Source organism: Aythya fuligula, chromosome 2 (genome assembly GCF_009819795.1).
Source record: "Aythya fuligula isolate bAytFul2 chromosome 2, bAytFul2.pri, whole genome shotgun sequence".
Classification (NCBI taxonomy): domain Eukaryota; kingdom Metazoa; phylum Chordata; class Aves; order Anseriformes; family Anatidae; genus Aythya; species Aythya fuligula.
Window position 1 is genome coordinate 66634794 of NC_045560.1, and position 15863 is coordinate 66650656.

The 15863-nt window shown below is 43.7% G+C and overlaps 1 protein-coding gene across 1 annotated transcript in view; it reads right to left on the minus strand.

Annotated features, from left to right (window-relative positions):
• Positions 1 to 15150, minus strand: part of STAC (SH3 and cysteine rich domain) — an 84158-nt gene extending 69008 nt beyond the window's left edge. The window contains 2 exon segments of the mRNA XM_032181420.1: positions 14668 to 14735; positions 14738 to 15150. Of these exon segments, the coding sequence (XP_032037311.1) occupies positions 14668 to 14735; positions 14738 to 14783 (114 nt within the window). The 5' untranslated portion in view covers positions 14784 to 15150.
• Positions 15151 to 15863: the final 713 nt, after the last annotated feature.

Sequence of the window (15863 nt, forward strand, 5' to 3'; positions counted from 1 at the left end):
TAGTCAGCTGAATATGAGGCAGCAGTGTGCTCAGGTGGCGAAGAAGGCCAACAGCATCTTGGCTTGTATAAGAACCAGTGTGGCTAGCAGGTCTAGGGAAGTGATTGTTGCCCTGTACTTGGCTCTGGTGAGGCTGCACCTCAAGTACTGTATTCAGTTTTGGGCCCCTCGCTAGAAGAAGGACATTGAGGTGCTCGAGTAAGCCAAGAGAAGGGCAGCGAAGCTGGTGAGGGGTCTGGAGAACAAGTCTTATGAGGAGCAGCTGAGGGAGCTGTGATTGCTCAGCCTGGAGAAGAGGAGGCTCAGGGGTGACCTTACCACACTCTATAGGTATTTTAAAGGAGGCTGTAGTGAAGTGGGGATTAGTCTATTCTTCCACGTGCCTGTTGACAGGATGAAGGGGAATGGGCTAGAGTTGCACCAGGGGGGTTAGATTGGATATTAGTAAGAACTTCTTTACTGAAAGGGTTGTTAGGCATTGGAATGGGCTGCCCAGGGAAGTGGTTGAGTCACCATCCCTGGAGGTCTTTAAAACATGTTTGAAAGATGTAGAGCTTAGTGATATGGTTTAGTGGTTCAATGAAGGACTTGTTAGTGTTAGGTCAGAGGTTGGACTAGGTGATCTTGGACGTCTCTTCCAACCTAGATCATTCTGTGACTGAGGTGCCCAGTCCAAGGTATTGCTCAACCTGTGTATACACAGGAGCAAGTGTGGTGGGGATAGTATTGTCAGTTTCCCTGTTCAATCCTAAGATATTTTGGTTTTCAGAATAATTACCCCACTGTTTAAACTGGCAGGAGAAACACTAGCAAACCAATAGGGAATAGTACACCTATATGTGTGGTATGTGAGGAAGTGACTTTTGTACGCATCAGGTCAGAAATCTGACTTTTGGCCTACAAAAGCTGGTGCTTCCCTTCACTATGCATGAATAATTTTTGTAAAAATCAAATGAAGTTAAATATGGGGGTAGCAGAAATTTGAGTTCAGCTCTAAAACCATATTTAACAGCATTTACTACAGAAACCTGTCAGGTTGAATTTTCTCGCTCACCTGAGCTATGCCTCTGTAGCCTATATTCCTTTGTCTTACTCTGAAAAACAAGCTAAGAAAAAAAAAATCCTAAATACTGATTTTAATAGTTTTGTGAATACCAGTTTCTAGTATTTTGCTCCTTTCTGAATCAAATCTAATCATCCGTTACTGTAGGTCAGGTGCATTTTGCTTTTCTATTCAGAACACTAGACTGCTAAAATGATCTTTATTAATAAAGCAGTGCATGTGTGGCATTTTAATAAAGCTTTTAAATAGCACTCAGAAATGGAGCATATTATGTCTCAAGAAAAGAAAGGCATTGAAGTTGTCACTGTTACTCACCTAAAGGACTCTTGCAATTCTGTGTTGAACTTGCAGCCTCCTGCTGCTGGGAAACACCCCACTCTAATACTTATTAATGCTGGGGTAGTTTTAACAGCTTCATAACTGCAGCCCTTAAACTGTAACACTTATATGTGAAAATGCTTAGTAAACTACTCTCAACAGCTGAAAACAGGTGACCTAAGAAATGCATTGGACAATGAGGAAACTTCTGTGACTGCCTAGCACATTCTTGTGAGTACAGACATGCAACACATTTTTTAAAGAAATAAGAAGATATGCAAACCATTTAACATATTTAACTGGTGATGTCAAAGACTTAAGAAGTCTGCTTTTCAGACTTCCATTGTAGATATGTTTTGCAAGTTTCCCTATCAAGAAGCATGTATGGTATCAGCTGGTCTGTCTAACCAAGGGAGTTTCTTGGAGAAGGATCACATGCCAAAGGAAAACAAGATCAAGTTATTTCAGTAATTCACACATAGAGTTATCATTTTCACAGCTGGTCATCTTTACTAATGAACATACAATGTTTGCTTAAGCTTAAGTTAGAATATAGATACTCGCTTGGAAAAGGCAGTGCATTTAACATTGATTGGCCATTTGCCTATGCAGTTATGCAGAGCTGAATACAGAGTCAAGAATATTCGACTCGTGCATTCACTACTAAAAGATTAGTCTTCTGCCTGACAAACATGGGGAAAAATTATCAAATATGAGTCTGATACAATCTTCTACCCATCATGAGTATACATCAATGGCTCAGGTAGGCAAAAGGAAAAATACTTGTCATGGAAGGACATATAAACAACAGTTTGGAATCAGGTTGTAAAGATATACTTCCGTTTAAATTAAATAAACTGTAAGGAAAAAATGAACCTCTAAACAATGTTTGGTAGTTCAGGAAGATAGCCTTTGATGTGCTACATTTCCTTGAAGAAATTCAAAGCCTTCACCACTTTCAACTCCGTAGGGATTTATTTTACACCACATAACACTCTGGAATGTGACACAGAAGGATACAAGCTAGAATATGTCTGAATTAACGTCCACCAAAAGATGTATGAAGGTCTTAGCAGTGGACTGGAAAGCAGCATAGCAATGTAAGCAGTCACTGCATCTCTGCTAATGAGTGCTGGCTGTCAGCAAGTACTAAGAGCTGATGAACACACACGGCCATGGGTGGTGCAATAGCTTTGGCCTTTGCTAGCCATGAGGTATCAGGTTAGAGATGTGCTTTGTTGGTAAAGAAGACTGAACAGAAACTGTCAGATATTGGATGCACTTATAAGAGGTGTAGAATTTCATCAAAGCAAATATGTTAATACTATCTGGAACATGAAATGAAAGGAAATAAAAATATTCTGTGCATGTGTGTTCCTGGCAAACTACATGAAAATAGTTACCTCAAAAAGGAAATTAGGAAAATACACAGCCCACAAAAAATGGTGGAGAGGGGAGCAAGAGAAAGAAAAAGAGAAAAAAGAAAACTGCAAACAAATACATTATGCAAATAAAATCAGATCTTTCAAGCTGAGTTGCTTAGCTTTAAGCATGTTAATTGACAAGAAAAGATGAGAGTCCCTGCAAAAGGCATTTAAGGAAATGTCAAAGGATTGATGCAAGCTGAGGAAAGGTAAAGAAATAGGCTGAGGTACAGTAAAGATGGGATAAAAGGTAGGCTCAGAACTTAATGAACACTTCATCTCACTTTCTTCCCAGAACAATGATCCTGGGGCAAAAAAATAAGAATAATAGGAAAGAGTTTGCAGAAATAGATGGTACGACAGCCTGTTTCAAGAAAGGGGAAAAGAGATCCCAGCAAATTATTTGTAGGTCTGACTTTAGCATTGCTCAATGAATATAGAAAAAACAAACAAACAAAAAAAAACCCTAAAACCTTGTAGACTGGTTGTCTTGGATAAGATGAAAAATATTCCAGGCAAAGACAATGTGCTAGGTTGAGGTAGATTCTGTCTATTCAGATTTTATTATTTTTTCAGCATGCTAGCAAATAGGAATCTATTAGCTAAGCTTTAAAAGATGGGAAATAGTGGAGATATTGTAAGATAGAAAGGAAAGTCAGTTCAGCGGAAGATTGCAACTGCTGAAAGCAGTACTAACTCGAAGGAAGGTCATTAGTGGAGTTCTTCAAAGAACAACACTGGCCATCTTAGGGCCAGTCTTGCTCTCTGTATTTTCATTACTGAATTTGATGCAAAGTTTAGATAAGTTAGCTTCCCAACCTGGTACGCCCCTCTGATTATTATCCTCTTTTGATAGTCCAGGCGGGCAGTGATGACATTGAAGAGAGAAGCCTGAAGGCTATCAAACAAGACTTTAGGGGTCTGGGACAGTTAGTGGAGGGAGCGGGAGTGCAGGTGGTGTTTTCATCCATCCCTACAGTGGCAGGGAGGGGTACAGAGAGGACACGGAAAGCCCACCTGTTAAACACGTGGCTCAGGGGCTGGTGCCAACGCAGAAATCTTGGGTTTTTCGATCATGGGGCACTTTACTCAGCACCTGGCCTGATGGCCGCAGACGGGTCCCTATCTTTTAGGGGAAAACGGATCCTGGGCCAGGAGCTGGCAGGGCTCATTGAGAGGGCTTTAAACTAGGTAGGAAGGGGGATGGGGCTGAAGCGAGGATTGTTGGGGCTGTGCCAGGGGGAACAATGGCAAGGCCGGAGGATAAGGCAATGGCCCAGCTGAAGTGCATCTACACCAATGCACGCAGCATGGGTAACAAACAGGAGGAGCTGGAAGCCATCGTGCAGCAGGCAAGCTACGACTTGGTTGCCATCACGGAGACGTGGTGGGACCAGTCTCATGACTGGAGTACTGCAATGCCTGGCTATAAGCTCTTCAGAAGGGACAGGCAGCACAGAAGGGGTGGTGGTGTGGCTCTCTATATTAGAGAGTCTTTCGAGGTTGTAGAACTCGAGGCTGGAAATGACAAGGTCGAGTCCCTTTGGGTTAGGATCGGCAGGGACAACAAGGCTAGTGTCCTGGTTGGGGTCTGCTATAGACCGCTGAACCAGGATGAGGAGATGGATGAGGAATTCTACAGGCAGCTGGCAGAAGTTGCGAAATCTTCAGCGCTTGTTCTCGTGGGGGACTTCAACTTCCCGGACATATCCTGGAAGCACAACACAGCCCTGAGAAAGCAGTCTAGGAGGTTTCTGGAGAGCGTGGAAGATAGCTTCCTATTGCAGCTGGTTAGTGAACCTACCAGGGGTGGTGGCCCGCTAGACCTTCTCTTCACAAACAGAGAAGGACTGGTGGAGGATGTGATTGTTGGGAGCTGTCTTGGGCAGAGTGACCACGAAATGGTGGAGTTCACTATTCTTGGCGAGGCCAGGAAGGGACCAGTAAAACCACTGTATTGGACTTTCGGAGGGCTGACTTTGAGCTGCTCGGGACACTAGTTCGTGGAGTCCCTTGGGAGGCGATTCTGAAGGGTAGAGGGGTCCAGGAAGGCTGGGCGTTCTTCAAGAGGGAAATCTTAATGACGCAGGAACGGTCTGTCCCCACGTGCCCAAAGACGAGCTGGCGGGGAAGAAGACCAGCCTGGCTCAACAGAGAATTGTGGCTTGATCTTAGGAGAAAAAAGAGGGTTTATAATCTTTGGAAAAGTGGGCAGGCCACTAGGGAGGACTTTAAGGATGTAGCGAGGCTGTGCAGGGACAAAATTAGGAAGGCCAAAGCTCATCTGGAGCTCCAATCTGGCTACTGCCGTTAAAGATAACAAAAAAATGTTTCTATAAATACATCAACAAAAAAAGGAGGACTAAGGAGAATCTCCATCCTTTACTGGATGCGGGGGGAAACTTAGTTACAAGAGATGAGGAAAAGGCGGAGGTGCTCAATGCCTTCTTTGCCTCAGTCTTTAGCGGCAATACCGGTCATTCTCTGGATACTCAGTACCCTGAGCTGGTGGAAGGGGATGGGGAGCAGGATGTGGCCCTCACTATCCATGAAGAACTGGTTGGTGACCTGCTACGGCACTTGGATGTGCACAAGTCGATGGGGCCGGATGGGATCCACCCAAGGGTACTGAGAGAACTGGTGGAAGAGCTGGCCAAGCCACTGTCCATCATTTATCAGCAGTCCTGGCGATCGGGGGAGGTCCCAGTTGACTGGCGGCTAGCAAATGTGACGCCCATCTACAAGAAGGGCTGGAGGGCAGACCCGGGAAACTACAGGCCTGTCAGTTTGACCTCAGTGCCAGGGAAGCTCATGGAGCAGATCCTCCTGAGAGTCATCACGCAGCACTTGCAGGGCAAGCAGGCGATCAGGCCCAGTCAGCATGGATTTATGAAAGGCAGATCCTGCTTGACGAACCTGATCTTCTTCTATGACAAAGTGACGCGCTGGGTGGACGAGGGAAAGGCTGTAGATGTGGTCTACCTTGACTTCAGCAAGGCTTTTGACACCGTCTCCCACAGCATTCTCCTCAAGAAACTGGCTGCTCTTGGCTTGGACTGGCACACGCTTCGTTGGGTTAGAAACTGGCTGGATAGCCGGGCCCAAAGAGTTGTGGTGAATGGAGTCAAGTCCAGTTGGAGGCCAGTCACTAGTGGCGTCCCCCAGGGCTCGGTGCTGGGTCCGGTCCTCTTTAATATCTTCATCGATGATCTGGACGAGGGCATCGAGTGCACCCTCAGTAAGTTTGCAGATTACACCAAGTTAGGTGCGTGTGTCGATCTGCTCAAGGGTAGGAAAGCTCTGCAGGAGGATCTGGATAGGCTGGACCGATGGGCTGAGGTCAACTGCATGAAGTTCAACAGGGCCAAGTGCCAGGTCCTGCACCTGGGGCGCAATAACCCCAAGCAGAGCTACAGGCTGGGAGATGAGTTGTTAGAAAGCTGCCTGGCAGAGAAGGACCTGGGAGTATTGGTTGATAGTCAGCTGAATATGAGGCAGCAGTGTGCTCAGGTGGCGAAGAAGGCCAACGGCATCCTGGCTTGTATCAGGAACAGTGTGACCAGCAGGGCTAGGGAGGTGATCGTCCCCCTGTACTCAGCTCTGGTGAGGCCGCACCTCGAGTACTGTGTTCAGTTTTGGGCCCCTTGCTACAAGAACGACATCGAGGTGCTTGAGCGGGTCCAGAGAAGGGCGACGAAGCTGGTGAGGGGCCTGGAGAACAAGTCCTATGAGGAGCGGCTGAGGGAGCTGGGTTTGTTCAGCCTGGAGAAAAGGAGGCTCAGGGGTGACCTTATTGCTCTCTATAGGTACCTCAAGGGAGGCTGTAGCGAGGTGGGGGTTGGTCTGTTCTCCCACGTGCCTGTTGACAGGACGAGGGGGAATGGGCTTAAGTTGAGCCAGGGGAGTTTTAGGTTAGATGTTAGGAAGAACTTCTTTACTGAAAGGGTTGTTAGGCATTGGAATGGGCTGCCCAGGGAAGTAGTGGAGTCACCATCCCTGGAAGTCTTCAAAAGACGTTTAGATGTAGAGCTTAGGGATATGGTTTAGTGGGGACTGTTAGCGTTAGGTCAGAGGTTGGACTCGATGATCTTGAGGTCTCTTCCAACCTAGAAAAATTCTGTGATTCTGTGAAGTTCATTTCCTTCTGACATGAGGCTGGAGGCATCGTCAAAACTGAGAAGGCCTGGGGCTTGAGGGTTGGAATCACAGAAATATTATGAAAGCTCAACAGTGCAAATGCAAGGCACCTGAGACCTGTTCCAAACCACTCCAGATGAGGATGGAGAAATCTACACTATTCACTGGAAATTATAGAGGAGAAAATGAATGGTGACCTCAGGTTGACCAAAGAGTGATGAGGAGACATAAACAAGGTACAGGAAGGACCTAAAAGGCAACAGAAGCAGGGTTCCTGGGAAAGTTAGTGAAGCAGTAGTAGTATTGTACAAGGTCATATACAGAATACTGTGCACAAATTCAGTCACCCTTTTTCAAGAAAGATTATTCAAAAATTGAAACAGGTGCACAGATCTGCTACTAGAATGAGATGAAGAATGGAGAGTTAATGTTATATCAGCCTGCCTTCTTTTGTCTAGAAAATAAAAGGCTCAAAAGAGATACAAAAGTAATTGATGGAAGCACAGATTTTTTTCCAATAAAGGAAAAAACTGTTTGAACTAAAGTAACATTATCAAAAATGGAAAGGTGTTGGAACAGTTTGTTCTGGATGCCATCTCCAAGCAATTGGAAGAGAAGAATGTTATGAGGAGTAGTCGGCATGGATTCACCAAGGGGAAGATGTGCTCGACCAACCTTGTTGCCTTATGATGCCATCATAATGGCATCACCAGCTGGGTAGATGGGTGGAGAGCAGTGGATGTCATCTACCTTGACTTTAGCAAGGCTTTCCATACTGCCTCCCATGACATCCTGATAGCAAAGCTGAGAAAGTGTGGGACAGATGAGTGGACAGCAAGGTGGGTTGAGAACTGGTTGACTGGCCGAGCTCAGAGGGTGGTGATCGGTGGCGCAGAGTCCGGCTGGAGACCTGTGACTAGCGGTGTTCCCCTGGGGTCAGTGCTGGGTCCAGTCTTGTTCAACATTTTCAACGACGACCTTGAGGGAATAGTGTCTGCCTTCAGCAAGTATGCTGATGACACAAAGCTGGGAGGAGTGGCTGACATGCCAGAAGCCTGTGCTGCCATTCAGCAAGACCTGGGCAGGCTGGAAAGATGGGCAGGAAGAAACTAAATGAGGTTTAACAAGTGTAGAGTCCTGCATGTGGGAAGGAACAACCACATGTATCAGTACAGGCTGGGGGATGACCTACTGGAGAGGAGCTCTGAGGAGAAGGACCTGGGGGTCCTCATGGACAACAGGTTGACCATGAGCCAGCACTGTGCACTCATGGCCAAGAAAGACAAGGGATCCTGGTGTGCATTAAAAGGAGCGTGGCCAGCAGGTCAAGGGAGGCAATCCTCCCCCTCTACTCTGCCCTGGTCAGGCTTCACCTGGAGTACTGTGTCCAGTTCTGGGCTCCCCAGTACAAAAAAGATGGGGATCTCCTGGAAAGAGTCCAGCGGAGGGCCACAAAGATGATACGGGGCCTGGAGCAGCTTCCCTAGGCTGAGAGACCTGGGTGTGTTCAGCCTGGAGAAAAGAATACTGAGAGGGGATCTCATCAATGTGTATAAATACTTGAGGTGTGGGAGACAGAGGGATTTGGCCAACCTCTCTTCAGTGGTTTGTGGGGACAGGACAAGGGGTAATGGCCACAAGACAGAGCACAGAAAGTTCCTCACCAACATGCGAAAGAACTTCTTCACAGTGAGGGTTGACGGGAGCACTGGAACAGGCTGCCCAGGGAGTCTCCTTCTCTGGAGATATTTAAGTCCCGTCTGGATGTCTACCTGGGCAGCCTGCTCTAAGGAACTTGTTTGGCAGGGGGGTTGGACCCGATGATCTTTCGAGGTCCCTTCCAACCCCTTCAATTCTGTGGTTCTGTGAAAAATACAATGCTACACAAGCTGGACAGAAATTAAATTAAACTGGAGTTAGAAGGAAGAGGAGAGCAGAGGGCATCTCATAGCCATTGAGATGTCTCAACACCTCATCCATCGTGTCTCAACACCTCATCCAGGTGTTGAGACAGCCTTTCAAAAGAAGTGGCAGTAAATTCTGAATTCAATAGCATTACTTTCTGAAAAAGAGTACAGGGTACAGGGTAACAGGCTGTGATAGTAGGGCTGGACTGTCTTCCAGCTTTGAAGACAACTTGTTTTGTTTCAGTGAAAATTTGCACTTCTTAGTAAATCTTTTTTTTTTTTTTTTTTTTTTTTAACCACTTCAGAGTTAAGTCAAGTCATCTTTAGTTGTTGAAAGATATTAGACACTTTCTTCATTTTGGCAAAGTAGAAAGTGTGGATGGAAGAGAGTGAAATGACATTTCTGTTTTGCCTTAGATACCTCAATGAGCCTAAGAAATGATCTGACATATATATATCAAAGCAAAAGCAATACCAGAGTGTTTTAATCAGGGAAAGATTAAGAAAGAGAGAAAGGCCAAAATAAATGTAAATGTAAGAACTGCTCAAGAAATTATTGATAGGAACAGAGTATTACTTTCTTGCTCCTAAGGAAATCCTCCTGTACATAATCTGATCTAACACTTCATGAAAAAGTAACACATTAAAGTAGTTAAGCTCATTGCTTTCCCTTCGTCTTACCTTCACAGTACATACTCACTGTTTTATGCAGAGGCATGTGGGTAAGATTTAAGGAGAACCCTTTTTTTTCTTATGCTTCCACAAGATTTTTTAAAGCTGTTTGGGGTTCCTTTGAAGACTGTAGCAGTAGTTTACATACTGAATATTAATCACTAGTATGGAGGGTGAAACACTAACTGTACACCGTACTCCCTGCCTTTTTAAAATATTCATTTATAAAATAAATATTCATTATCCATTATTCATAACCATCCATGGAGCCTCATAAAGTATTAACTATTTAAGTAGGGAAGATCTCTGTGTAACTGCATAGCACAAATCCTACATGATTTAAATCTCACAGAATCCTATTAAAATCCAAAGAGTTTCAAGTTGTTTATGTTAGTTCAGTATCTAATATTAACACCTGGTTTTGAAAATTTACATAAGCAATACTGCTCCACTAGACCAGTAGGACAGGACAAAGTAAGTTCAACCTTTTTGACTGATTTGGGTATATAAATAACTTATGTCTACATCTTGAACTTCAGCACTGTATGGTTTACTTGGTTCACTGCTTTTCAAAAACTTCCATTTTATGTATTATATATCATGTTAGAAAGTACAATTGTGCTACATCTCCTGAATTGTCTTTCCTGAATTTGAAGATAGCCTGCATTTCCCTGAATAGTGTCTGCTGAATAGACCATGTACGGAAGTGTCAGACTGATGGATTCATTTATTTTGTGAAACGTATAGTCCAATGCCATATTTAATTGGAGTGTTTTTTTTTTTTTTTTTTTTTTTTCTTTTTTCTTTTTTCTTTTTCATTTTCAGCTATTCAACTTACTTAACAGACCCAAGTGTAAGCAATTTTGTCAGGACAATGAAATCATGGTGTGGAGCTTTCACACCAAAGATGTATTACTGCAGCACATCACAATTGCAGCTGAAGCTTATAAAAAGTAGATGGAAATGGACAAAGCTGTGAAAGAATATTTGGCCTTCACAGATATCCACTGCTGTCTACAAGTAAGTAACTTCTACATGACAGAATGCTTCCAATAGCAAGGATCATGGCTTGATAACCTTTCTGGGGTGCATGAAAGAACTGGACAGATGTTTTACATATTTTAAATGAAACACTAATAGTTTGAAGTCCAGTACTGACCAACCCTTCTGCTGCTAGCTTAAGCAGATGCTCAGGTACCCTTAAAATTTAAAAATGGAAAGGGCATTTTCTAAGATGTAGTCCATTGTCTATGAATACCCCCAGCCATTATTCACAATACAGCAAAAGTGCCTTGACTCACACCTAGAGAGAAATCAGCAGATGGTCTCTTTCCTCTTCTTTGAGAAATGCCAGCTAAATATAAAAAGGATAAAGCTAACAGAGTTGTGTGCCAACTATGCCAAAACATATAAAAATATTGCCAGGTGTATGAATCTTTTCTTTTGACTCATATGTCCCTATATTTTAGTTTTCTTTATTAAACTCCAAGGTACGTGTGCATGTAAGACACATGAGAAATATCTGATCACTGCCACTAGATTTCTGCCTCTATTGCTAACTTAGAGATTGTACCAGTGTGCAGTGGTGTCTTTATTGCTACCAACAAGAATAAATCTTTCCTTAGGATCCATTAGCTAATGACTTCCTCCCCTGCTAAGTTGTAATTCTACAAAATTGTTTGTCAAACTGGCCATTTGCCTTCTTGGAAGCCAGATGTGAAGGATCCAAACAGGTAGGAGACGTGACTACAAACACATGCATGTAATCGTATTAGCAATTATATGCATTTATATGGTAATCCTCATAAAGTTATGTTCTTAATATATTTTAAGTATCCACTCAAGTCATACTTAGGTCTGAAGCAAATATTTTCCAGAGCAATAAATTAATAAGTTAATTACTAGTTTTGTCGCATTCGTAACCATTCAAGCTCTAGGGTTTTTAGATCAGCAGCAATATATATAATTCTATAGGATGGCCCAGATACAGTGAGTTTACTAGCCTTTGGACATCTGTTTGAAGTTATATTAATAAGACAGTACACTGGAGGTGTTACGTGTAATGTAGCTGAGGACACACAATCCCAAAGACACATTCACAGAATACAACAATATATCTACTACACCACAAGGCAAACATATACTTCTAACGTGTAAATAGGGCCCGGGCAATGGTGGTGTACTGAAAGTGCATTTGATTTCCTCATTCTGAGCAGCTGCACTGAAATTCAGCTGTGAGATGCTCATGACAAGGAGGACATGCACTGATCTTTCAGCTTTCATCATCTGAGTGTGCTCACCTGTAAATATACTCCTAATCCATAAGAAAAAAGCAGTGGGAAGTTTCAGTGTTTATTAAAGTGAGCTGCTTTCCTGTGGCAGATCTGTGTGACTAATCTTTGAGAGTCATTCCTCACAGTTTCAGCTACTTGTAACAACCTAAAGTTCTGCCTCTCAAACTCATGCTAGTCAGGAATTGCAATATCTCCACTGTATCATCTTTTGAGTACAGTCTGAAGTATGCTAGATAAAACCCTTTTACTGGACTTTGGTACTGTAAGTGACTATCTGATACCATGATCTACTTAAAAAAGACTGGAAGCAAGCTTTCCACATTAACTCAACATTAGTTTTTAAAATTGTCTTTCTGCTGAAATGTTTTCAAATGCATTTTGAAGGTTGGTATTATCCGTGTTGTTTCTGTTTCTATATTTGGAGTCATAATAGTGTTTTGCCACAGAAACAAGTTATTGTGGGGTAATTAGATACTGCACAAAATGTTCTGCAGTAACTGCAGAAGAGAAGAACTTGTTAACCTATGCAACACAGAAACCTCAAGAAAGGTTAGGCCTCTGTGAATGACAGGATAGTTCCCTCAGCAGGGACACCATGGATAAAACTTGTGCACAGGCTGTTGGCACACACCGATTTATACTTTTGTCAGAGTCTTTAGCTTCTGAAGTATATCAACTCCCTTTGTAAAAAATAATAATAAAAAATAATGTTTTTGTGAAATCATTGAGAATTTTTCCATCCTCCAGTTTACTAGGACCAAAAAAAAAAAAGAAAGCAATTCTCCTAATGATCTGAGGGCTCTCTTGACTCCATTTATCAAAATAATACAACACATTTTCTTATCTGTAGTTCTAAAATGTGAATACACAGTTTATATGTTTACTTAAAATATCTGTATGCAAGTAATGGTATCAACTACACAGCCACAGATTTTGCCTATTGCAGTGTATCACTTGAAATGCTCACAAGATTGAGGAAACTGATGAGAATGTTTGATTATAAACCATTTAGTAGTCTATTTGCTCTCTTGCCAGATGTGCCTAACTTCTTTTGTCATCCTTAAGAGCATGTTCACATGCAGCAAGAAAGATCCCTACCTGTAGCACTTCTCCCTCTGTAGATTTAGGATTCCTGCCTGTTCTTTCATTTTGGGCACAGTGCTCTGTCACCCGGTGGGAAAGTCCCTCATGTGAGCAGCATCTCGAGCTCCATATCCACTTGCTTGGCACTGAGTGAAGACTGTAGCTGGGAGCAGAAGGAGCACAGAGCCTTCCAGGCCCTGGGCACAGCCCTGCACATGCAGTGCAGTGAAGGCTCCTGTTATTTCTGGGACCTCCCTGGGGGCTGAGCTTCCACCGACAAATAACAACTCAGAGTTCTAGGGAGTGCTCTCTGCAAAAGATTTAGGTACCCATCAAAATGATCCTTTTACAGCCTGGGATTGAAACCATAATCCATTTACTTTTCATTTCCACTACCAGGGAGACTGCAGCAGCGTATATGTAAATATGTATATGTAAATACCAGTAGTGCCAAGTGTGTATGGTGAACAGTGTGAATAGGTAATGCTATTGTTGCTGGGAGAGCTCTTTTCTTTTACAGAGGCTGTTTTGTATAGGGAATACCTTAGCTATCCTCCTTGGAGTACAGCATCTTAAAAAAATCCCAAAGCCCACGTCAGAACTCTTCACACAGAGACTCTTGCAACTCGTGCTCCGGAAACCTAGTTGTAACTGTGGAATAACCTTCCACAGCCTTCCTATATTAGAAGGCTGTGGATGTAGGAGCAGCCTTCCTACATTAGACCCAGGCAGCCAGTACCTTCAAACACGGGCCAACACAAACCTTCCCTGTCAGGCTGTTTTGCTCATACGGTGCTTCCTAAGGCTCTAATCAGCTGTAAGCTCTTAGTGACAAGGACCTCCCTATTCTTACATGTTTACCCAGCACACAGCATCACTGTGGAAGCCTACAGGAAGATCTAGCAGGTGCTATCATGGTATCAATCATAAGTAGGAAGCAGAGAATAAGTAAAAGTCCATTATCCAGAAAAGCCGCAGAGAACATTCATTATCTAAGATTCATACTTTTCTCCATTTACCCCTCTATCTTCCAAGTCACATACTGGCAGACAGAAAAACTTTTCACGTGCAAGTCAATTTAAAAATTGAGGTCATGCCGTCTGAGCTGGATGTTGGTTTTCAGTAAGGTAAATTGAACCACATTTAGTGATCAATACATAAAAGGCTGGGGGAAAAAAATCATTTTCCAGGTAGTGTACATAATGACTCTTGTGCCAAAACTGCCTCTTATATCCCATTTCAACTGCTGGCTTGTTAAACAGTGAAAGTTCACCGATGGGTCTGCCAGAATAGATGAGGCAGGTGAAACATCCCAAGCCCCCAACAAAATTCTCCTCTCCACACCTGTGAGAAAATCAATCTTTCCAACTATGAACAAAACCCTTTAAGCGATCTGATGCTCAGTGTGAAAATAACTAAAATCATCTGTTTGGCATCGATCCCTACCCTGAACCCCATTACTCCATCCCAGGTCATTTGAGTACTAAGGTAGGTGAAAAATACAAACCAAATTCCGCAGACACAAACATCTCAAAGGCAAATGTTTTTCCAGTTCAGAACCTGAGCCTCCCAGGTGACAGGGAGAATTCAGAAGTCAGAAGTAGGAGTGTCAGAGCAGGCACCGCAATCAGAGGGTGGCTCACAGCACTCTACTGCTGATCCTAAGCAAAGAGCTGCAAATAAAATCAAAGCACACATCTCTTTTCAAAACAAGGGAAGAGTTAAAAAAAAAATAAAAAGGAAAAGAAAACATCTAATTCTTCAAGTACCTTTGATTCCTGGCTGGTGGTTGATGCTGGAGAGGGGGGCTGCTCTGTGCTCTCCACTTCCTTCTCTTGTCCACGCTATCCACGCTGACTTCAGTCATGCTGCTCGGAGGAATCATTTTACCTCTAAAACACTGCGACTATCAGGAAAAAGGGCTACAGACCTTTCTTGCTTTTTTTTTTCATTTAATGTCCTCTTTCTTCTCTGCTCTTCTTGAGCAAATGGACTCCAACCACTCAGTTTCACTACATTTACAAGAGCAGAATTCTCTGGATTTTCTTTTTTCCCTTATCCTCCTCCTCCTTCCCCCCCTCCCCTTCTCTATGCAATTCTGCTGCGAGGGGAGCAAGTTATTGATGGCTCCATAGGGCAGTAGTGTGCCTGCTTCTCTCCTTTCCCCGATCCTCCTCTCCTCTGTGTGAAGCCTGGAGGTGTAGAGCAGAGTCGTGACTGTCAGCCCTGCGATCAGATGGGAGTGAGGCGAAGCAGAAAGCCCCAGCCATGCACATACACGGGGCACTGGAGGGAGGAGTTATATTTCTAATGCTTTGAATAGCTTTGGGGAGCATGTGCTGTCATAGTAGTGAAAGAAGTATGTGTGCATGCGCGCACACACACACACAATACGCACACACACAGGCAGGCAGGGTACATGAGGTTTGGCAGCGTTTTACCTTTTAATTACGCTGAAGAAGGCAGAGTTTTAAGGGCAGCTTTATATTCTCATAAATCTGGTGATTTCCCCAAGAAGGGCTCTGGAAACTGAGAAGAAAAATTACTCTCTCTTTACTTTGTCCCAGAGAAGATTATTAAGAATCCTAACTACTGATGTCTCTAAAACACCCACCCTGCCTTACACCCCGAGCAAGTGACAGGACACAGGCAGGGGAGAGGCACCTGTGGCTCCATGTGCTTTTTCTCCCCTCTAGGGCAGAGGAGCCCTGCTCTGAGCCATGCACATGCAACCATGGTCAGCCTGAGCTCCTGCCGCTGTGTGAATCCTGTACCTGTAGGTTGTCATAGTGATAACACTCGATCAGGCTGCAACAGAGCAGAGGCAGCTGTCGGGAAGGGCCTGCCAGCATTCCCCAGTGCCATCTTTCCCAAGGATGCGGTGCCCAAAGTTGTGCTTGGGGGACTGCAGTAATGCTGGCAGAAGGTCAGCACGACTTTGCTGGCTGGCTCAGATCTTGTCTTG